Source organism: Scophthalmus maximus, chromosome 22 (genome assembly GCF_022379125.1).
Source record: "Scophthalmus maximus strain ysfricsl-2021 chromosome 22, ASM2237912v1, whole genome shotgun sequence".
Taxonomy (NCBI): Eukaryota; Metazoa; Chordata; class Actinopteri; order Pleuronectiformes; family Scophthalmidae; genus Scophthalmus; species Scophthalmus maximus.
The window spans coordinates 10,039,177-10,063,492 of NC_061536.1; the positions used below are offsets into that span (position 1 = coordinate 10,039,177).

General features: G+C 44.3%; 1 protein-coding gene across 2 annotated transcripts in view; it reads left to right on the forward strand.

Moving 5' to 3' along the window:
* Positions 1–18,568, forward strand: part of nedd9 (neural precursor cell expressed, developmentally down-regulated 9) — a 33,585-nt gene extending 15,017 nt beyond the window's left edge. For both annotated transcript variants that reach the window (XM_035620702.2, XM_035620701.2), the window contains 6 exons: positions 3,032–3,439; positions 13,308–13,406; positions 13,963–14,100; positions 15,579–16,754; positions 16,864–16,953; positions 17,555–18,568. In XM_035620702.2, the coding sequence (XP_035476595.2) occupies positions 3,038–3,439; positions 13,308–13,406; positions 13,963–14,100; positions 15,579–16,754; positions 16,864–16,953; positions 17,555–18,103 (2,454 nt within the window). In that variant the 5' untranslated portion in view covers positions 3,032–3,037 and the 3' untranslated portion in view covers positions 18,104–18,568. The remainder of the gene's footprint in view (positions 1–3,031; positions 3,440–13,307; positions 13,407–13,962; positions 14,101–15,578; positions 16,755–16,863; positions 16,954–17,554) is intronic.
* Positions 18,569–24,316: the final 5,748 nt, after the last annotated feature.

The window sequence follows — 24,316 nt, forward strand, 5'->3', positions numbered from 1 at the left end:
GAATAGTCCTTCGGCAGAAAGACAATTGTTGGCAACTATTTTGATTAACTTCAATAATCGTTGAAGCTTGAGTGTGCGTTGCTGAGCTGTCGTAGTCGGTGAGAGGTTTTATCCGAAGTGTTCAACCACCAGCTCACATCTTTGCAACCACCAGGTCTGATGAAATACAAGCGGTTTTCACTACCCCCCCCCCCCCCCCCCCCCCCGGAGTGTTGCCGAGCACGTGTTGGTTTTGCGAAACAGCGTGCACACGCGGCCGGTGAAAGCGGCAGCTGGTGCTGGTGGCAGCGATCGCTGTCATTAGCGGAGACAACAGGAGCATGACAGAGGAGCTTTTCTTGTGTCTGTGAGGTGATTTGATTTCTCCTGAGCATCAAACACAAAGCAGGTGCGCCACAGCAGGACAATGGAACCGCTCAGATGGACAGATTAGTTCTCAGGTGGCACGTACGGTTGGTGCATCGGTGACCATTCATCCAGTTTCTTATTTGTGAAATTCATGTTCTCATCATGAACTGTCGGCGCCACAGGGGGAAAAACAAGACAGTGATGATGCCTCTGTATAATCTGCAGCTCCGAAACAATTCGCCTTTTCATTGATTGACAGAAGTATATCTTAAATCATGAATCCGAGTTTATTTCGAGAAGAGATTTTATTTTATTTTTGTTATGGAATAATCTAATTGATGAAAACGAGGATTTTAAGTTTACTTTCATACGAGGTTGAGAAAAAACAGAAAATATGCAAATTTGAGTTGTTGGAAGCAGTGAATCTTCGCTTTAAAAATGATTTTAACAATTAACGGATCGTAAAAAAAAACAGTCCTAATTTAAAAGATATTGATCAGACATACATATTTCAAGCTTTAGTATTGAGCAGTTTGTTTCCTCGAACGAATAAACATCCAGGTTCACTCCCATCATCGGGTGACGTTGATTTCCAGTGACGTACTTCTGGCAGCAACAGTAAGTTGGTTGGTTGATCGGTGGTTTGATGTGATGGGTGTGATGGGTGTTGTTGGCTAATGGCGCCGGACATGTGTGTGTACTCAGACAATAGCCAGGGAAGCCAGGCCCACAGTGGGAGATAACAGTGGTTCAACCAAAGCGACTTTCACATGGAAACTGTTTGACACAGGCTGGGTAAGAAAGAGGAAAGACAAAGAAGGTTCAAGAAAGCCTCAAACCAAAGTGGGCTTCCTGATTCCCACACTGAGCTATTGAAGGGTGGGCTGTTACTAATATGGACCAAAAAGCTTTTGACTGACTTTCCCTCTGAAATTCCTTCTCGGTCTGTACGAATATTTCCTTTTTTGATCCAAACTTGCATGTAGTTTGTTTACAGATTAGGAATCCAATTTAATCCTCTGCTCGGCTCATTGCATCGGATATGAGTGGATTTAATCCGGCTCACTATGCTGCAAGATGAGAGCAAATGAGGATTCAAAGTGAGTGACAGTGAAGCTTAAATCCTGCTGTCTAGGGAAAAACCCAGAACGTGAGCGACGCCAAGATGCAAATTCATTTTACTGATTTTATTTAGAATTAATTGCAATAGTTACACTGAGCTAAATTAAGAGGGAGAAATAGGAAAAAATTAAGTAACACATAAAAGAAAAGCAGATAGACAATAATCATAATCAATAATAAAATCAAAATATATGTATATATTAAGGTACGGTGCTGAGGACTAAAATGTGTCTCGTAATCAGATATTTCTAATTAAGCTTTAACAGTAATTTCCAAAATTAATAAATAAATAATTTGTATTTGAAAAATATATATATAGATTTGTGAGGTTTCGGTGCATGACGTTCATCAGTCAAAATGTTCAATTTAAAACTTGACCCCCCGCAGTCCCTCTGCATCTTCATTATAAGACATTTTTAGTCATTTTATTGCAAAACCAGAGGCAATAGGAGTAAGATGTTAGTTGTTAGTGGTTAGTTTTTTTTTTCTTTTTTACAAGGCCCATCTGACTTGGTATTGCTGGGTGCTGCAAAAATAAAAGTGAGGATGTGAGCAAGAAACAAAGACATGCTGGGAAAACCGAACAACGAACACTCCCCTCTCTTGCAGCAACTTATGGTAAGGTGCTCTTGAACAAGGCGTTTAGTTCCCGACTGTATTTATAGGGCATACGTGGCTGAACGTATTGGACTGCTGATGTCCCAGGAGTTAAAGCCGTGCGAGTATCAAGCCCCTGAAAAGGAGTATTCATGCTCAGTTTACTCCTTCCTTGGATGAATGAAGGCTAAAGGGAAAAGACTGATGCATTTACCGAGGCAATTAGTCTTAAATGCCTGTCTCAGACAGAGAAGTGGCACACTCTAGGGCTTTTCCTATCTCCAAAATCTGTGGTTTTTGAGTCATTATCCCTCAGCCCTCACTAGCCCTTTAGATAACTGCCCTGGAGCAGGGGGCACAAGCTGAGAAAATCCCATCGAGTTTAGATTCGGTCCAAAAGACATCTGGTGTGGAGCTGCGGGCTAATGGCAATCCTGCATGGTAATTTGAAAAGCATGAGCAAGTTGTCGATCACCAATACTCCCACAGAGGTGTGGGAAAACGGTGTTAAACGACGTGAAGGAATAGTTGTCATAATGTGAAATATTCGTATTCCTTTTATTGTGGAGGGGTATTATGTTGGATTGATGGCACTCTTATGTCTCGAATATAATGCTGTAGTTATCAGCCAGTTAGCTCAGCTTAGGATAAAGACTGGAAACAGGGGGAGGCTGCTGGCTAGCTCTGTAATGAACAGACTTATTCATTACACAAAGAAAAAATAAAGAAAAATGATCCCAAAACCACAAGGGTTTTTGTTCAGAATAAACAAAACAAAAAAGATTTAACATGTTGTTCAGTTAGCACTGTAAAAGGTGTCCTTTAAGGACAAAGTCAGGCAAGCTGCTTCTCTTAGTTTCCAGCATATGTCCATCTGTCAATGTCAGCAGAATGTAATTGGATGAATTAAGCAATTAACCACATTGGTTAGTGTACTGAGAACATCCACTCTTTCTTCCGCCAGAACCTGATGGCCAAAGCATTGTACGACAACGTGCCGGAATCCCCCGAGGAGCTGGCCTTCCGCAAAGGGGACATCCTGACCGTCATTGAGCAGAACACCGGAGGCCTGGAAGGCTGGTGGCTGTGCTCCCTGCACGGCCGCCAGGGCATCGCCCCTGGCAACCGGCTGAAGCTGCTGATCGGACCCATGTTTGACCCTCAGTCGCCGGCCGCCGCCGCTGCTGCCCAGTCGCCTCAGGGCTATCAGCAGAATCCTGGCGCAGGGTCTCAGGGGGTCTACCAGGTGCCCCCATCTCTCCAGAGTCCACAACAGCAGAGCCAGCAGGGCATATACCAGGTTCCTCCCGGACAAGATGTCTACCAAGTCCCACCGAGGAGTTCTCTCGCCGCTGAAAACACACCGAGCAAGGTGAGAAACAGAAAAGTGACAGTGGCTCTCTACTTTACATTTCCTTGAGGTGTGCAACTGATGATTGATTTTCCTTATGAGTGAATATATTTTTTTGACTTATTCATTGAGAGCCAGCAATGTGGTGGTTGTCATTGCGGCCAGAGCCAGCACCAGCTGTATTTCATTGATTCCTTATAGTATCATATAGTATATAGTGGAGGAAGCCATCAGTGGAACTACCGGCTGAGGTGACTGGCTGGAAGGAACCCGCATCTCTGGTTTAGTCAATAAAAAGTCATGTCGATTTAGAAATATAAAGCAGGAAATACTTCTGTGGGTCTGGGTCTAATTCAACGTGTCTAATCCTGTGATTGGATGAAATCTAACTCAATATGAGCACCTCATAGAAGAAAGTAAGGAATTTAAATTCAAAGAAGGAGCCCTAAGTATTAATATACTTACTGGATATGATAAAGGGGTAGAAAATAAAGGAGTGAAATGGGTTTATAGAAAGACAGAAAATGGATACTGGTTCCTTCCCTGACCTCTGGAAACAGTTCTTCCGGATCCAAGTGGATTCAAAACATATAACATCAACTACGGTGGGTGTGTCCTGCTCTACCGAGTATGGTTATTAGATGTGATAGGGCACGGCATTTGAATTGCGTTCGCGCCGTGACCTGCAGTCTGCCACGGCTCTCAGCGGTGTGATTGCACACACACCGAAGGCAGAGAGGCCGGAGAGATTGCGGCCCGTGATGTGAAAGGAGGACACAGGGTGTGCCGGGCCTGGCGTTCACCACAGAGCAGGGTAGTGTTTTTGTGCGAGGCTCCCATATTACTCGTATATTGGCACATTGTGTGTGCCAGAGCCGGAGCCAGGCTAAGCCACAGAAGGGCAGTGAATGTGGGAACAACTTGTGGAAAAGCAAACAGCACAGAGTTTTTTGGGATTTCGGTGGAGCCCAGCTGCCTGAATGTAGGTTTTTTTTTTTCTGTATTTAATTGCTGTACACGGTCACCGACTAACCAAATGCACTTGGATTGGTCACTCACAGTAATATTGCTTTCTACAACCCTCCAAGCAGCGTGTCCGTCACATTTGTTGTTGTAATAGCAGAGAAGGACGACCAGTCGCCTATCGAGGCCCATACTCTGTCTGATGCAAGAACTGTCTGCAAAAATATTGTTGGTTTATTAATTCACAACACAGAGGAAAGACAAACATGTTGTTTAAGGACTCAATAAATGTGACTTAGTTAAGAGTAGCTTATGGTGAGGTTGGCTAACTTAAGCGACTGGATGTTAGTTAACAGTGGTCATGGTTGCTGATGTGAGCTGGCGTTGGCCAACGCTTAAGTTGGCCCACTTGCTGTTGCTTCAAGTCTTCTCTATTTATCCAGATTATAATCTTGCTTTTCATACACCATTCAAACAAGTGTGAGTAGAGTGATCCTTCATTAAATGGAAATCAGTGCCAGGTATGTGCTGATACATAGGAGAACATTTTCCTGTTCATTCAACTGCTTAACTAGTTCCTGCACTTCAGACCAGATCATCCCCCCAGGAGACGGATAGTAATTATATGCTGGATGAGATTTTGAATCCCTAAGGGATTTCCCCCCCCCCAACAAATCAGCTCCAGTCATCATAGAAATGAGCCAGGGTGTGCATTTTGGTAGGTAAATAGGCAGCGGGCGCCGGGAGCTTAGAGGACTTTGTTTGGTTCACTGCACAGGACTGAGTGTGATAAAGTCAGTCGGAGCCAGGGGGGCTGAGCGGAGAGGCCTGTCAATCAACCCGAACACTCACACACACACACATATTCGTACACATGCACACAGAGCAACCTGTCAACCAACAACTCTCGTTTCCACTAACAGGCCTGGAGGCTTAAAAGGTATTAAAAAGGACTTTGGTGATAACATGGAAAATGAAATGTGCTTCTACAACGACGGAGCGCTTTGAGCTGTAATCATGTTATTGGGGAGATTAAAATGAAGTCTTGGACGTTTAACTTTGCCTCCAATCTGTGGTTATCAAAGTGGTGCAATTTTCGGCATTTGATCCTGTCTATTAAATAGAAAGATTTTCACTCTGTGCTACACTAAAGTGTGTGCACACTGAGTGTGCACGTCTGAGTGTATATTGCAGGAGTCCAGACAAGGTTCAGTTGTTTTCTAGTGACGTTTGACTGTTGGACAGACGCACTATCAGTCAGTCATGTTCAAGCCAAACAGCCGTATCTGTACTGAAACTGCACAAGAACATTTTTAAGGATAAGTATTGTTGGTGGTGGATGAAGGATTTAAATAGTAGACACAAAATGGCTCATTTTAATCTTTCAATATTAAGGTTAGGGTTAGGGTTATATATCCTTTTTTTTAAATCCCTTCCATAATTATAAATAACCTTTTGTATTTATTTTATATCAATAATTTATAAATCAAGCTAGTGTTGACCTCAACGCATACCTCTTTTAAGTGACATTCTTTTTTTAAATCATATTTTTGGGAATACATCTACTCCTTATGGTGGCACAGCGGCTTAAAATATCTGGAGAATAAAGTCATTTTGACGGTTTCAGTTTGTTGTAGCTTCTTCAAAGCAACAGCTGCTCAAGTTCAGTATTTATCCAATTCAGTATTTAGCCAATCATCTTAACAAAATTATAGACAAACAAAACAAGATTTCACAAAGCTTAAGTATTTCAAACTGATGGTCATAACATAAACGTCTGGAAAAGTAAGAATTATCCAGGAGACTCATAAAAAAAAAAAAAACCTGAATGAACCAGCTGCTCTTTCACTTCAGAGGCGAACTACACTGCGTTGTGGTATTTATAGAGGAAGAATTCTGTTGATGTGAAATCCAAACCATGACCTTTGCTCTTCAAAACACCAAACTTGTTTACTACTGCTTGTTTTAGTGGGAACAGTATTGATGACAGGCTGCGAGCGTTGACTCATGCTGCGTGCGGTGTAGCGAGCCATTTTCTTGTTGTCGATTACAAATGTTCAAACACACACACACATGCTGGCTTTCCAAATGATTATGGAGACTGATGCAGGCTTCCGGGACTGATAGTCCCTGCTCAACTCACTCTAAAGACTTCATCCCCCTTCCACAGAGAAGGGTTCCTGTATGTCCTTCAACATGTGAGTGTGTGTAGAGTCATGCATGCATTCACTGCTGTCTGCTGCACCTATCCTGCAGAATGCATCGTCGGGTTCGCGTTGCAAATCCAGATTGGCGACCAGTTATTTTCTCTTCATGTGGTTTGGAGCTCTGGTATATAAAGGCACACTGAGGTTTGGAGATCTCTTCCTGTCTGGCTGTTTGGTTTGATGCTGTGGCCTTGTCCTTGGGTGACCCTCCTGGGAGCTACACACAGCTGCCCCCCACCCCCCGCACACACTCCTTGAGCTGGGACCATGTGGGACGGAAAACTGGAGCTCCTTGGGGCCACACAATGAGTCTCCTCACATTGAGGCCCACAGAAACCTTGTCACCACCGCCTTTTAGCATTCTGCTCTTAGGGGCCCATTCTTCATCTCACCCGGCTGCTCTTCATTTCGTCTTTCGTCTGCAGCTCTGAAAGGTGTTGTCTGTTTCACTCGGTCAGTCTCTCCCCAGTGTTCCCATTTCCTTTGTGCTTCGCCCTGTGAATCATAGCTCTGAGGTCACGCCGTTCAAAGATGGGTTCGGTTCAGAGTTCAAAGATCTCCGCCGAGCGTCTTATCTACTCCTACCAGACGGCCTTTTCACTCCTCACTTCCTGCCTTCATGAGGTTCTGCTCCTTGTATGGGCATTTCCTCCATTCACTGTGTCATACCCACAGATCCAATCTGCTCATTTGCGCCGTAAAAAAGGTAGTGGTGCAACAAAAGGATTAATAAACTCCCACACAACTCAAGGAAGTGCTCTGCTTACTGTTTATGGGCTCCGAGGGTGTGCCATCTACCTTGATAAAGCTCCTTTTGGAAGTGACCAGGTTTTGTGAAATGAATGGCTTGTTTGTTGCCTCAGCCATATTTTCTCTGCCTAATCATGAACACAATGATCTCAGCACCAGATAAGTGAGTTATTTCTTCCTGGAGCTGGCCTGCTCCTTCAAATGCTTGTCTGCTGCCCATTGTCGCAGATGTGATGAATCACTGGCCCGTGATATTTGACTAAGAGGGCAAGGTCATAAATCAGTTGTACCCAAAGAAGTCTGCTCTGCGGTGTGCATACCGAGAGGACTTTCTCCCCTTGAAAGTTAAAAGCAGAGAATATGATGAAATGAGAGGGGTAGGAGGTGAGGTGACAGGAAATGCTTTGCTGAAAGTTAACATTTTTGACAACTGCTCAAAACCCAAACAGATTCTGTTTCATAAAACGGAAAACAACGAAAACCAATGGACAAAAATGCAAATTTCAAAGCCAAAGCAAATTAATTATTTTTTGACGTTTTCAGCCACATCAGTGACTCTTTGGATGTCAACGTCCATCCGTCTGTTGGTCAGTCCACCACTTTGGTCCAGACTGAAATATCTCAACAACCGTTGGACAGACATGAAATGTTGGACAATTGTTCGTGGTTTTCCAGAGGATGACTCCTTCCGACGTCGGTGATCCACTGAATTTTTTCCCTCTGCCGACAACAAGATGGTTGACAACATTTGTGGCTTTGGTTGAACTATCTCGACAACTGTCGAAAGAGACTTTCCATCTGGTGCCATCGTCAGATCAAAATTTGAATTTCACTGTGTTCGTGTTACCATGCCAGTGTTTGCATTTAGCTCAAAGCACCCCGCTGTAGACTCAAGGGTCATTCAAGACCTTTCTCATTTCACATGATCCTCTTTCTATTTTCTCAGGGGATTATGTCATGGTATTGTATTTTTGTGGGGGATGTAAACGCTGAATGTCAAACACATCTTTTAGCGTTACTTCTCTTCATATAATCACTCTGCCGGATTATGCAGCTGCTTTGATCTGAGAGGATAAACGATGATCCCTATTAGTGCGAAAAACCAGTGTGTTCTCTTTTAATGCCCCTCATCAAGCCCGCTGTCTGTTTGGGTTTAGCCACTTGGACGTGTTATGGAGACGGCCGAAGGCCTCGCAGGATTCGAGACTTAATTACTTTCATTAATTAGGTTGGCACTTTAATAAGCTGCTGCCGGTCCGAGCGGGAACATTATCGAGCAGTTCTGAGAAGAAATGGCCCACAACAGTGCAAGAGACATCTTTGTGCCTTGATTCAGCAAAGCAGAAAAAGGGCAGGTTATTACAGAGCAGAAACACACCCTACATTTAAGGGATGCAGTCACTTACAAAATATCACTGTTGCCTAACATATGAATGACAACATGGTAAGCTCGCTGCAGCCGGTGGCTCAGATTTCATTTTCCCCGTGTCCCTCCGTGACCCTCGTTACAATATGAACCTGCGCTGCTCTGCTGACAGAGCCGAATGTAGAAACAGGTGGAGGTCATCCAGATAGCCGCGTGGGCACATGAACGGAGATGAGGAGGCGCGAAAAAAAGGAGACGGATGGATGAAATTCTATAGAGTGCATTTGCCACATCGCTGGCAGCGTCATTGTCACCCTCTTTCATGAGCCGAACTCTGGTGAAAAGCCTTGTTAGGGGTTGTTGATTTATGTCGTCAGGTCATTAGCAGTGGGGGGGGGGACGTCTGTTTGTGTGCGTGTGTGTATGCCACCGATGAAAGGGTGTGAAATGATGAGTTACTTATCTTGCCATTATACGCCCACCGGCAATCTTGCAGGAATGAACCACATGAGGGCTCGGCAACGTGCCGGAAAACGTGGTGATTAAAGGAAAACCCAGCATACAGTTTATTTGGCCACCTCAAAATATGTATTAACTGCTTCTCCGTGTCACTGAGAATCTACCAGAGGAATTGAACATGGTTCTTCCAAGAGCTATTCCCTCATCCGTTGATGGTGGAGAGAGCTTTGAGATGTGGTGGATGCACAGGCCAAAACACGTGATTCGATATGACTTCTCAAACCATCCAGTGCATGGAAGACTATATTCTCAACTTATGTATTCAGGTTTTTAATTACCATCTGTCTCCATATCACAATATGGCAAACATATGCAAATGATATTTAAACAGATTCACATTGATATTCAAAGCTATTCACTGTGGTCCACTTTTTTTATCTTTAATTAATTTAATGTTTGAAGAAAATATTTTTATAAGCCTATCACAACGTCTCAGAGGCCAAGTTGACGTGTTCACATAAGACCATGAAACAATTTGAAGATATGTAATTTTGATATCACAGAGGACAAAGCAAACTAAATGTTAGAGAAGCCAAACAAATGAATTCATGGCACTTTCTTTAAAATGCAATTAGTCAAATCAAAATAGATTTGGTTGCCATTTATTCCAGTTAGATAAAACTGTCCAGCTAAAAATCCTCCCTTCATGAATGTGATGGTGTCCAGTTTTTTAGAGAGGTATTTTTTAAAACTTAAATGACAACTCAATGTAGATCGGATAAACATAATAATAGAAACAAAACATCAGTTGTAGCTCCTCCTTTTATGAAAATTCATACGTGAAAGATGAAAACTACAGTAACTATCTTAACATGTAATCGTGATTTGCTCAGAATCATATCTCTACATCAACCATCGCATAATAATATTATATTGTCATAACACGATGCTGTGGATTGATTTAACTCCCCGGACCTACAGCACGGACTAGAGGTTGCGCTGCACGTCCATACACAACATCTAACGGAGTATTTAACAAAAGACATGAGGTAGTTGTTGACTATACGACGACACCTCTCAAATGACTGTGAAGTAAAGCTGAAAAGTCCTACCTGCCAAAACCCGAGCCAGCCAGGATGCTAAGTAAACACAGTGTTGCTGAAACAGAGCCATGAGTCACTCGTCGTAGCGCATAGGAGCGTTAACAAGGCACCTATCAGGCTCCTCGGGGCCACGGGTTTAAACCTGATCCCTCTTTAGTCTCAGACTTTACTCTGCCTCCTCCGTGAAGGAATCCTAAGAGCCCATCACCTGAGTGGGAGCAAATGTTTACCCGGTCGCCCCCAGCTCTTCATGATGTCATCGCTCTCTTAAAAAAAAAAAAAAAAAGGCCCCGCCATGCGAGCCGACAACCTCATTGGAGGCGGTAAATATTTACCCAGCAGCAATTATAGCAGCGCCGAGCGGCCTCTGGGCAACAGCCTGATGGGTAAACAGAGCTCGGAGATGGGAAATAAATGAGCAGTGTGCATCTGGCGGCGGCCGAGAGGAGCCGCTGGCGGCAAAGAGTGCCGCTCAAAGCGCCGACGTGTACCTGTGGAAAAGGTCACCGGGGTCTTTGACGGACACCTCGCTGCCATCTGCATGTGGCAGCTGAGTCCAGGCCCTCTCGCTTATCGTCAGCACGCGGGCTCAACCCGCAGGGACAGCAGCCGGGCTGAAGTGACCTTTTACCAAGCATCACTTTGTTGGTACTTTGTGAAGGGCTATAGCTCCTGTCTGCCTCGTGCGGTTACACGCTCTGGGAGCTGTATTCACATTTAAAACCCTTGAAGAAAATGTTGGCAATGATTAAAACTAAATATGAAAAAAAGTGAGGAAATCAGCTTTGTTGAGCGTTTTGACATTAATACTGACGACTGGGGTACCGACATAAATTGATTAATATTAATATTTACTCGTTCACGTGCACTAGGTTTTCATACTTTGAAACCCCCATATGAACCATGTACCGATATTATGAAGAGTGTACAGTGAACCGATGATGGAGCCATGAATGTGTGGTAACAAATGACAACAGTGTCTGTTTCCACCACTGCACTGTTGATGAAGCATCTTGAAGTTTCTTACACCCCGAGGTGCACGTGCGGCTGTGCGTGAGAAGGGGGAAAAGCAGCGAGGCTATTTATTCCTCCGTTGGTTTATTTCAGAGCCCCGGCTTGACGCATTTAAAGCCCACGGTGTGTGTTTCAGCTCTGACCCCACAGGCCCTGTTGGGATGATGTATGCACAGACAGGAATGCCAACAATGAACACCTTAAATCACCACGGGCTTGTTCAGATTAGACTTATGAGAAACATATGCACTACTGTTAGTCAGACTCCAGCTCAGATGAATGGCATTCCTTTCCATACTAGGCGACGTACTCTCATTTTCCGTTCCTCTCACTTGCCCCCCCCCCCCCCCCCCCCCCCCCCCCCCCCACCACCTCTGTTCCTTTTTCTTTTTTTTTCATAAATCTCTTTTACAAACCAATTCCTCCTCTCCCCCTCTGCCCCTCCCTCAGAAACATTAATCCCATTCGGAGTTGGCCGAGGTTACAGCTCCTGCTGCTCATGCTCCGATAAATGTGTCCACAGTACGAGAGATGGTATTAGGATATTAACTGTGCTATACGGCCACTCCCGACTGGATGCTGGGACTAAAGTCTTACACCCCCCTTGAGACTTTGCCCCTTTGCCAGGAAGCCATGCGTATGGTTCCTATTTTCGAGCCCTGCTAATATACCCGGCTCGTTCCAGTGTGGCGATAGTGGTGCGTGGGGGCAGAGGAGGAGTGCAGGGCTGAGGGGGGGAAGGACATTCCCGGCATTCCTCTGTCTGTCTGACGCAGCGAGGAGGTCTGCAGCTCTGCTTTTAGGGGACGCAAGAGGACAGGGGGGGGAAAGGGGGGATGGAAACGCTGGGATTAGGAGGTGTGGAGGCACTGATTAGCGCGAGAAGGAGGGAAAATGTGATAAAACAAAAATCAACGGGGGCAAAAAATGTCACGAGCAGACAAAAGGTGAAGCCAGAAATGTGGGGTTTTTTGTGCTTGTTTTTCCCCAAGCAATAATCACTCCATTATTCTGAAGCCTGTCTGTACCACGGTGTAAAATATTTTAAAGGTGTGTTAAATCCTGCAGCACAAAATGCCTGGGTTCTTAATAGGGGTGGTCATCTGTACCAATGACTCAGTGATGACTTCACCAGAGTATGAGATTTAAAAAACTCAAAATCCAGCCAGCACTATGATTAAAACACTGCTACACAGTTTTAATCACAAAACCACCTTCCATCCAGATGAAGTCAGGGCTTTCAAAAAACAAGTATTTCAGAAAGTGAGCTGGTAAAGTTTACTCAAGCTTATTTTACTGTATGTTTTATTTAATTTGTATTAATCGAGCTGCGGTGTTCATCTGTTTTTCCAGTCCAGTGGAGCAACTTTGTTGAAATATCGGCCCATCAAAACTCAGTTGTGCCAAGTTTCAGGTCTTATAATCAAGATGTGTGTCCCTTTTAAAAGAAGGATTACAGCACCAACTTTCCACATTCAACTGAAAAGTCCCGAACACATAAAACATGCCCCTTGTTTTATTAAGTACAACAGGAATTTGCTGGTACAGCCCTAGGTAGGAGGGCCCTATAGAGTGTTTTTTGCCTTTGTCGTATACTTTATATAGATGACAGAAAGCCTGAGACATGTCGACGTGGTCCTGGACCACCAGGATTATGTTGTTGATGTTTTTCGAGCTACTGACTCGACAGAATCATCGCCCTGCAGCTCCAGGTTTCTGTTTATCATTTGGTTTCCTCGGTTCTTGACAAATATCATGAAACAGGCAGGAAGTTGTTCTGTCTCAGAACACATCTGTCTCCGTCGTAATTACTTAAACTGTCCCTGTGCCATTTGAGGACTGGGAATGAGAAACAGGCAAAACAACGGAGCTCAAGGACACAAGTACAGCAGTCGGAGGGAGTGCGTTTTGATATTTGTGATTCTCAGCAATTTTGTCTGGAGCACTGCTGTTGTCCAGGTGCCGTTGTTTAAGCAGCAGCACTGATTGTTTGTCTCTCTCTCTCTCCCCCTGCTGTGATTGGACAGGTGGTGACCCCGACCCGAGTGGGACAGTCCTACACTTATAGCCCAGGCCAACACAACCAGCAGGACCTCTATGACGTCCCACCCAGCAGACCTCAGGGGGTAGGTGTCTCGTGTTCCACGGCATGTACAGTACGACAGCAGGAGCTATTCTGTCTACTTAAAAAACAACACAATACAGTTGAATACAAATCTAACAATGTGAATAATCGTCGGTGAGCCTTCAGACTGTATTTCAAAGGGATTTAAATCACATCTATGCCAAAGAAAGAGAAAAATATTGGACAAAATTAAGTGACTAGTAAAATGTCCATGAAAGGTTGCATGACAAGTGCAAAATAGCTTCTTCTTCTTTATTTTTTTTTTTTACAATATCAGTCCTCTTAATTTTAATGAATCATACCAATGGTTTTGTATGTTCTAGTCTACATTACAAATATCATTCTGCCTTCAACAGTGACGCGTTTTCAAACATTGGAATGCTTTTTTATTTTTTTATCAATTCTGTTGTATTGCAGACAAAAAATCATCAGCATGCTGACTACTGCCCCCCCCCCCCCCCCCCCCCCCCCAAAAAAAAACATCTGTTATTGTATTGCTATCATTCAAAGTTTTTCCCCCTTTTTTGTGCTCATCTTATATTACTCTCATGTTTCAGGTGTACGATATCCCGCCTGGTCAGATGTTCTCTGGTCAGCACGCCGCCGCCAGAAACCAGGGAGTCTACGACGTTCCCCCCTCTCAAGTGGACCACAGGACGCAAGGCGTTTACGACATACCTTCCTCTTCAGAAGGGGTGAGAGAAAAATGTTGACAGCTAGTCGATCTTCCACCACAATGAGAGGGCGCATCGCTCAGACACACCGTTTGGATCGGTCAAATCAAGATGAATTAAGGAAGTGGTGGCCGCTCACGTCCGTAAAATACTATTTTGTGTTTATTGATACAGTTCCTAGTAGCACTCTTAATTGTCTGTGATAAATGAATAATTCTTCAAATGTCATATTTATGGACATTCTTGTGGCTGCACCAAATTAAAGCTTCGCCTGCCAGTAGAGTCAAACCAAAATTCCATGAGAATGGTTCTGTCTGAAATCTCCAGCGAGGATTAAAAAGTCAAGGACATAACTCTTTTCTTTCCAGGCCCTCTAAGATTTCACCAGACTTCCAGAACCCGGCCGGGCACAGAGCCATCAGTTTGTTTGTAATAACCTGAAATATGCCGGGACCTGTTATTTGCGTCGTTCCTAATTACAGTTTTGAACAGTGTTGTCGAGCTGTAACGAGTGCATTTCAAGGCTGATTGGAATCACTTACAGGCCACCATTTTATTCACCTCTCTGCGCTCCCATCATGCTTTGTGTCATGTGCGTTGACACACACACACACACACACACACACACACACTCTGTCTCTCGCTCTGTTGCTAGTGGGTTGTACCGTGGTGCTGCATTAGAGGAAGGAATCAAACGCAGAAAGCGTTGAGGTTTCACATAGAGTATCTGCAGGAGCCAGAAGCTGTTTCACTTCCTCACTCTCTAACTGAAGCGCTGACGTACAAACTGTATCCAGTGAAAACCCACGTTCAGTGTATTTTTACACTCACCGGGTCACAAACTGAGATGTTTTCTGTACAGTCGTCGTGTGAACGAGAAAAACTGGCTCCTGTAATCTGAGTAATTTTTCTCCTCAAGGATGTAGATGTTCATGGTTTGTGTGCATGACAAAAAGTCTGCAGACATTCAAAGTAATTCTAAGTAAGAGAGACCGGGTGAAAAGAGATTTCATGTAGCGACGTGTTCTAATATCAGATCATTTAATCCAAAGTCAGACTGAAACTAAGATAAAGAAATCCTCTGTAATTCTAAATAAGTCTGTCGGTCATTTGTTAAATTCTGTCACTTGAGCTGTGAGGAAAAGCGCCGCCGTGGCATTGGTTACTGCTGAAGTTTAAAATAGGAAATCCCTGCTTCCAAAATAAGTTTGGGGAGGGGGGGTCAAGGAGAGATCTGTTTACCGGTAGAATTTAACCAAAAGTCAAACATCCTGGTTTATTAACCGCTCTATGGCCATTAGGAGGCTACAACTTTCAGTGAAATGGATTCACGATTTTAAGAAACTTGAGCTGCATTTAAGGAAAAGAATTTTTGTGCGGCAGATTTTATTTTGGTGCCCTTTAAATCCATGTGGACTGCACACTAGTATGTGCATCACACTGATTTGGGCTCCATGGTTGTTGAATTTGCACAATCTAACCCATGTCGTCACCCGCAGGTGTACTCGGTGCCTCCCTGCAGGACCAACCCCGCGCTGCAGGAGGGAAACTACGACTTCCCACAGCCTCTCAAACACAAGCAGGAGGGCATCTACGACGTGCCGCCACCCGCCCTCACCAAGCCAGCACAGAGCCCCCAGTCCCACTATGACTTCCCCCCCAATGTGGAGCCCGCTGCCCATCAGCAACACCTGAACACCAACGGCAATGAAGGCATCTACGACGTGCCTCCGTCCGCCCTTCATTCAGGGGCGGGGTCTCAGAAGGACATATACGACTTCCCCCGGTGCAAGCAGCCGTCCCAGCACAAAACTTCACCCACTGACAGAGACGGAAGCAAAGGCATCTACGACATCCCCGGTCAGGATGCTCGGGCGGTCGGAGACGTGACGGACGGCGTGAACCGCCTGTCGATCTCCAGCACCGGCAGCACGCGCAGCAGCATGTCCACCTCCTCGTCCTCCACGGGCTCCAGCTCGGAGGGCCGCCTCGCTCTGGATGTGGACGCTGCCGTCCAGAGGTTGTACCGCCTGCAGCAGGCCGTGGAGGCTTCAGTCTGGGCTTTGCATTCAATGGCAGCGTCCCCTCACTGGAGGACTTTTCCCTTCATGGAGCGCCACGCCAACGACGTCCGCACAGTGCTGGACAGGGTCCGGGCTGCTCTGGGGGACTTCATTGTGTTTGGTCGGGGGGCGGCAGCGAACGCCACGTCCCTGTCAGACTCCAGCCTGCACAGTAAGCTGAGGCGGCAGCTGGGACGCCTCGAGGACTCGCAGCAGATCCTCCTGCAGATCTATCAAGTCCTGGAGAGCTGCAGCTGGGCCCTGAACACGCTGGCCGCCTCCGGAAAGCACCACAACAAGAGCGACGACCTGGACCGCTTCGTCATGGTCTCCAGGACCGTCCCCGACGACGCCAAGCAGCTGGCCTCCACAGTAGGCAGCAATGCTGAGCTGCTGTTCAGGCAGACGCAGGCGGACGGGCCTTTCTCCAACGGGAGCACACCCGACGAGAACATGAGCCGGCCGCTCACCTCTCCCTCCTCAGATATCGACAACTACGGGGAGCAGACCAAGCCCTTCCCTGTTCCCTCCAGCCAGGACAAGGACAACATGAACAACAGCGAGAAGTGTGTGAAAAGCTGGATGGAGGACTACGATTACGTACACCTGCAGGTAAACGACAAGAACACACAGCAAGTTAAAGCCCTCTATGTGTAGATATTTATTTATTTAACTATTTTTTTTTGAGGCTCATGATTTACTCTTATTGTTTCCTCCGCAGGGCAAAGAAGACTTTGAACGCCAGCAGAAGGAGCTGTTGGAGAAAGAAAACATCATCAAGCAGAGTCAAGTTCAGCTCGGCCAAGAACAAGTGAGTCTCTGTTTTTATACACGTTGCTACACTGATGAAGCTGCTAGCAGGGATGCTTCTGTGTAATTCTTTATCTTTAGTCATAAATATTAAATCTATTAATTTACAATATCATCCAGTGACCTTTTGGGGTCTCATGGATGCAGAGACTTTGTGAGATAAAAACGTGGCCAAGTGGGATTCAAACATTTGGAGCCTTTTTAGTAGCCAGATGTCGCCTCATAGTCAATAACCCAACTTAGTTTTTAAAGTCATGAAACCATATGTTCTCAATCAGCTTCTTACTATGAGCTATGACTATAATTTAGTCAAATGAAAAATGTGTGAAAAATGGTCATCACAACCTCCTAGAGCCAAAAGTTACATCCAAGAATGGAATTTAAAAACCCCAAACCGCCAAAATAAACAAGCAGAGAAGACTCCAGTTACTGAGTTGATTGTCAAAACAGGATTGGCTTCGAGCAAAGGCCAGAATTGCCGTCTTAGATGCAATTTCACAGAGCATGACCTCGCATGACTGTCTCGGTGAAAATCAGAGATATGGCACACGCTAACAAGCGAGGTCATAAGAAATTAATCCACGTCCTGTCACCCTTCACAGATCAATCAATTTAAGAAGCTTGAGCAGGACGTGATCAAACCCGTGGAGAACGACATCACACAGTGGACGTCCAACCAGCACCTGGCGGTGACCTCGGCCTCCCCCTCGGACTCGCCCTCCGCCCCGCCCCCCTCCGCCCCCGTGTGCGCCCGGGACCGCCAGCTGCTCGGCTTCTACTCGGAGCAGTGCGAGCAGCACTTCGTCACGCTCCTCAGCGCCGTCGACGCCTTCTTCGGCTGCGTCAGCGCCGGGCAGCCTCCGCGCATCTTCGTGGCGCACAGCAAGTTCGTCATCCTCAGCGCCCACAAACTGGTCTTCATCGGAGACACCCTGTCCAGGCAGGCCTCGGTCCCCGAGGTCGCGAACAGGGTGATGAACTCCAGCAACGTGCTGTGTGACTTGTTAAAGACGGTGGTGGCTGCGACCAAAACGGCCGCCCTGAACTACCCCAACACAGCCGCCATCCAGGAGATGGTGGACAGGGTCACTGACCTCTCGCACCACTCACAGCAGTTCAAAGAACAGTTGCTGCAATTGGCCAATCTGTGATTTTCAACCGTGTTGCTTCTGTACATGTCACCACAGACTCCGTGTGTACATTAATTTACCACAAATATAAATATATATTTACATCATGCATATATATACATATATATATGTATATATATATATATGCTCTTCATCTTTCAGCCTGTTTTGGATGTTGTAAATAGTCTGTTCTGTAAATATTTGCTCTATTTTTGTGTAGATTGTTTTATATTATGAATATATTTAGATTGAGTATCGGTGTCTTTGTAGGATATGTGGACATTTTTCATAACATTCCTGTTGCATATTATGAAGCACCTTATGAGATGTCCCGTTTGTTTGATTGTATGTGTTTTTTTCCATATACACCTGTAAAATGTCGTCGATGTGTTGTTGTTACTGCTGGGTGTGACCGTAAATCTCCCTGTAATTCACGTTAGTGTCGATGTGTGTGGAGAGCTCCACAAAGTAAAAGATTGTTCCTAACCACGTGACTGTCTTTTAATTTCCGACATAACTGATTTGTTAAAGAAAAAGAGCAGAGTGCTTTGGTAACTGCAAAGAAATAAGAAGTGTATCATCTGACACGGGCATTTTACTGAAACTCTTTAAATATTCACTCTTGTTTCTCTCCACTCATGCAGGTCGTTTTTGTTTCTCAGTTTTTCAGATATCTGCCTCAGATTTTTCAGATGCCACCCCCAATTTAATGGAAGTGAGCTTTGTTTGTGGTGGACAATCTAATCCAATACATTTAACTATAACGCCTCATGCATAATTTTGCATCATGGTTACTATAGTTAATCCATAGTAACTGCCAAAAGCATTAGGTGGGAATGTTTTTAGTTTGGTCTTTAAAAAAGACTGATTAGTTAATCTATAACAATCCAGATATAAATTTAAGAACTTTAAGATGAAGCGTTGAATTAAAAAAAATAAAAATACTATCAAGAAACATAATTCCAAGGTCATCTTCTCCACGATTTACACTTTTTTTTTCTGACCTTCAGTCAGAGAGCCTCGCTCCACTTACTATGCAACTTTAGTAAGACAATGAAATCAGTGTCCCTATCAACAAAATGAAATCCTCCACATGTGCACTAGGCCCCTTTTCTGAACTGTTAAAAATTCCGGCGTCCTGTGCCATTCCCAGGACACCAGAATAACTAACAGTTATGTGCAATTAGTTATTTTCCCTTCCGTTTTTAAAGCAGAGTGAGACGAGAGACCTGTTTTATAATGGCTCCATTAGAAAAGGGAATCAACGACATCGCCTGGGGAATAAAAGAGGCACTGCCAAAAATACCACTGACCTTAAATCCACAGTCAAACAAGGCGCGCGCACACACACACACACACACACGCAAACACACACACACTTGTTCACTGAAGGGGCAGAGATGTGCGTCACAATGACTCAGGTGAATTAATGAGTCGGATAAAGCAAACTGGAAGACACATCAGTTAGTGGCTGGAAGGAAAAAAAAAACAGTGGATGCCAGGGTGAAAATAGAAATAGTAATATTAATAGCAAGGAGCCACATTTCCAAATACAATATCACTGTCACCGTGGTAACCCAACGCCTTGTCTAACCCAATCACATCCCCGTGGACCCCTACAGGACATTTTTGGATTTCACAGTCATGTCTCATCAGAGTGACTTGTGCCCCATGATGGTACAAACAGAGTGGTCAGGGAGAAGATGGTGCTGAGAGGATTTGACATGGAGTGGGATGGCGCCGCAGGTCGAGGTGGCCGTGCCACGTCATATCTTCACTTTGCTGTGGAACGTTAGCTATGACACGCGGGGAATAATGAGGGGCAAGTTGAGGACGCGGCGCCGCTGTACATGTCCTTTGTGGGGGTTGTTGTTCTTCTTTTTGTCTCCTCTTCTTTTCTCAATGTTCCTCTCGTTCATTGTAATGCGGGTGAAATATAGTCTCTATGGACAGATGGATGGGACTGGGTGAAGAAGAGGATGCTCATGACCACAGTGACACTTCCGAGCGCCCCCCCCAGGTCCCAATCAGAAAATCTCATTAAAAATCCTACCAGCTCACAGAGGCTGGCACTTAGCAGCGATCCGAGTGTTTTTACTATTCACCGCATTCCTCTCGGCGCTCTCCGGGGAGATGGGAGAGAAAGGAATTCGCGATGGAGAGACTTTAAGGGAGAGAGTTCCCATTTTGCAGACGCGGTAAATCAGGAGACGTCAGCTCCACCTCAGAGGTCTGTCTCTGTTAATCTGCCCTACAAAGGCGCAGAGCTGAGACAAAAGAAAAAAGGCATTAAAAGTTTTCGGGGTTTGCCGTGTAAGGGATGGAAAAGGGGTCCATCCAGAGAGGAAGGTAAGATTCAGTTTTAAGATGGATACGTAAACTTTTCTTTTTTGCTTACTGGTGGCCCTGTAACAGATTTAATGACAATTCTAGTCGTTGAGATATTTCAGTCCGGGCCAAGCCCAACCCAACCCAGATATAAATACTGAATTTAGTTGTTCAGAATGGAAATGGAAAATGCAGCACCCACAAAAAAAATAATTCTCCGTTTGATCTTGTCCATTTTACTTAGTTTATTTAAAAAGACACTTTTAAATGATTGCTCATAGGAGGTGCTCGGTCTGTCTACTATAGATATTCATACTGACATCAGCTCATTTACAATTTAATGTATTTCAATGTGTAATTTTGCTGTAGGTAGGTGAACCCCACCAAATTGAATGAATTCCACTAGACTGCACAGTATATGGTAGTTACCATAAGCAGGGGTTATATGGCATTTTCACCATCACAGTTGGATTCAAACGTACCTCCTTTATGTGGAACAATTGGATTTCCAAGATGCAAATTCATATTTTTCTGGGCTACTGGGAATAGGCCTACATTTAGTTTTACCTAAGGCTACCATATATTCCTACCACAACAGCTATCTGTCCACTTATCTCTTTGTTCAGCTGTATTCTGCCCCTGCAGGGCCGTTGCGATGGCATTTCAGGTCATCGTGAAGCTCCGAACTAGTGAGGAAAAATAGCTTTTGGCTGATGCTATTGCTCCAGACCTGGGGAGAGATTGATGAATCAATGAGTTATTACTGGCAGCTCTAATACATCCGCCCGAGCCAGAACACACGGTCCCTGGACTCAGCAGCTGCACAGGCTTCGAGTGTGTGTCTGTCACTCTGGGGGCATCGTGCCCGACATCTCATTGATGACCGTCCCTGGTTTGCCGCAGTTCCACAATTACGCAGAGGTGCCGCCGAGGCAAGCTGCGTTTCGTCCAGTCCCCCGGAGCGGTCGTCTGCTCGCCCACCCGATGAGATACTGTCTAGTCAGAGAGAGGCAGAGGAAACTGCAAACAGGTATTGGACTGCTGAGGTGGAAAAATTTGCAGTGAAGTGCAAGAGCGCCGGTAATCGCAAAGGCAGCTGCTCACCTGTCTGTTCAAGTGAACAAACACAGTCAAAGGTCACCGGGCAGATGACGTGCATCACCTACAGCCAGCTACAGGAGCAAAGATCACATCTAAGCTCTCGCTGTATAAATATACATATATGTGTGTGTGTGTGCGTAGAGAGAGAGAGAGAGAGAGAGTTAAAGGAGCACTGGAGAGTCTATGTCATTTCCTTGGCTTACCACAATCATTTCCTGTAAAGTATTTGCAGGCTCTGAAATTACAGCTTCGCAGCTCAGCGGGGTCCTCCTTCGCCTGAAAGAGGGCCCCAGCTGCAGGCAGAAATGTAGCCAGCCCGATCTGAGGTGGCATCATTAGTATGAATAAAAACTTTCTGCAAACGGTCGACGCACTGTAAGGTTGGTTCCCTCATTTTCTGCATCTGTTTCCACTGAGTCGTGTGGATGCAGGGTATTCTCAACATTTGAGTCATACCACAGTGAAATGTATCAATTACTGCACTCAAAATGACATAGATGTGTATCTTATTTACATTTGAGTACGTTCTTGCAGCGGTCGGTTAAGTAAAAGCAGCGCAGAGAAATAAATTGACTATTCCAACAAGCCTACTGGGCAAAGGTAGTGGTCTCCTGGACCGCAGCCTCTGGATGAAGTGACTGTTAATATTTCTCATTTGAAAGTCATTTAACTCAGTTGAGAGACACGAAATGGCCACAAAGAGATGCAAAACAACGGAACAAAGACACCAAACAACTACGAAGAGACAAAGGACTACTACAAATAGATATAAAACAACCAAAGACTGGGAGGGCTAGGGGGCTTTTGCCTTGGGACCCCTTTTTGAATTCATAATTTCACCATGTTATAGAAATATATACTTTCAAGTAAAGGTCCTGCATTCAATATTCTACAACAAGACCAGAAAAAGTACCAAAGTATCACCATACAAATAAACGTTATGCACCAGAAGTGGGTACTGGTGCAAAAGAGCATATTTCAGAATAACATACGTCATATTATTTGATTATTATTATTCATTCATGAACGGAATAAGCATCATTTTTAATGTTGCAGTTGGCAAAGGTGGGGCTAATAATTTATCTGCTGCAGGTTTTTTAAATAAAACATCAAAATGTATTTTTTGATTATGTATAATATAAATCTAAAGTCACCGCTGCAGTTAGAGAAAAGTATTGTCACTGTCATGGACGAAATGGCGATTTGAAATTTCAAAAGAGCTGACTGACACAGAAAGGAGGCCTCAAAACCACAAGCTCCTGGGGGAATTCAAATCGTTTGAACTTTTAAAAAAGGAGTCAGTAGAATATTTAACCTCTTCCTTTACCCCCACAAATACTAAAGAGTATTAAAATAATCTCCAATTAAAACTCTCCAATTTAAGAAAGTGTAATCTCCATTGTTAGCTCTCAGATCTGCTGCACATTTGCAGGCACGATCGTCGCATCCTTGCACTGCATTTAGTACGAGCAGTTTAGGAATAAGCTAATGACCCTTGGGGGGAAACGCATTACTCGTTGTCAGAGACTAAAAAGGTCTTTTAAAGCTAGACAGACTCGGCACAGATTAAACACAGAGAAGATTAATTCACTGCACCGAGGTCTGGAGCAGTAATTCATGGCAGCAATTTGAAATTGGACAGCAGCGAGTTGGCAGAGAGATTTCAGGGCATACTTTTTGTTATTATTAGTTTTATTGTTATAGATTTTTTCGTTGTTGTTGTAAGTTTGAGCATCTGTTTTTGTCTCTGAATTCCCCTTGAAAATAAAAACAGCCGCTCTGTTTGCTTCAAAGAAAACATCATTAAGCATATTCTGATCAAACCACATGGGCAAAATAAAACTTATTTTCAATATTCTATTACTTTCTTGCTTTGTTCCACAGATCATTAACCATCAAAGACCAACATAGACTACTTGGTCTCCACTAAACTCAATACAAAATACTTTGCTATACACTTTGTACTCACCAGTTTTGGAGGAAGTATAGATGATATGCTCCATTGAGTAAAAGTCATGCATTCATAATTTCACTTGCATGTAAGTTACAACGTTTTTAGCAACAACATGCTCTTATAGTGCTATAACTGATTAAATAAATATTTTAATTAGTTATGCAGCAGAAGTCTAATGCATTACTTTCCATGTTCACTTGAATGTCTCAGCTGGGCAAGGGGGGTAATAATCATAACTACATGGTCTATAAATGCAATACAATTCAGAAATGTTGCGTCATATTCTTCATAGTAACTTGTGACTATAGCTGTAAGATAAATGCAATGGAGTAAAAATACCATAAAAAAAAACTGCATTTACGTAGATTTACTTCTGCAAAAAACAGTTACTTTCCACCATTAATGCTCACAGATAGTTTCCAATCGGTGTGATGCTGCCACCTTGTGTTCAAACTGTGGAGGGTCGTCGGGGAGCTGAAACCTGTGAAGTAAGGAGCTTTTGTCTATGTACAACAGATCAACCATGAGTTGGACAGGTGACTTTAGACTTGTAAGGACAATGAGTCCTGCTGGTTTAGTTCCTGGGAGAGGTTAGAGGTTAACAATTCAAGTGTTGATGTATGTGATGTCTGAAATCGAGTGAATGAACTTTGGAGCTACAACCAACTGTGAATTCAGACAGAAGAAAAAAGTGTTCATTTATCCTCATGATTATTTTTGGAGGACGAAAGACAAAGTGCTGCACGGGAAAACAACAACGTTTGACCACAGCCATGAGCAGTGAGTAATGTATAAAATGGCTAAAATATGTTTGTCATGTATAGATAAAGAACAAGGTATTTTGTATGTTT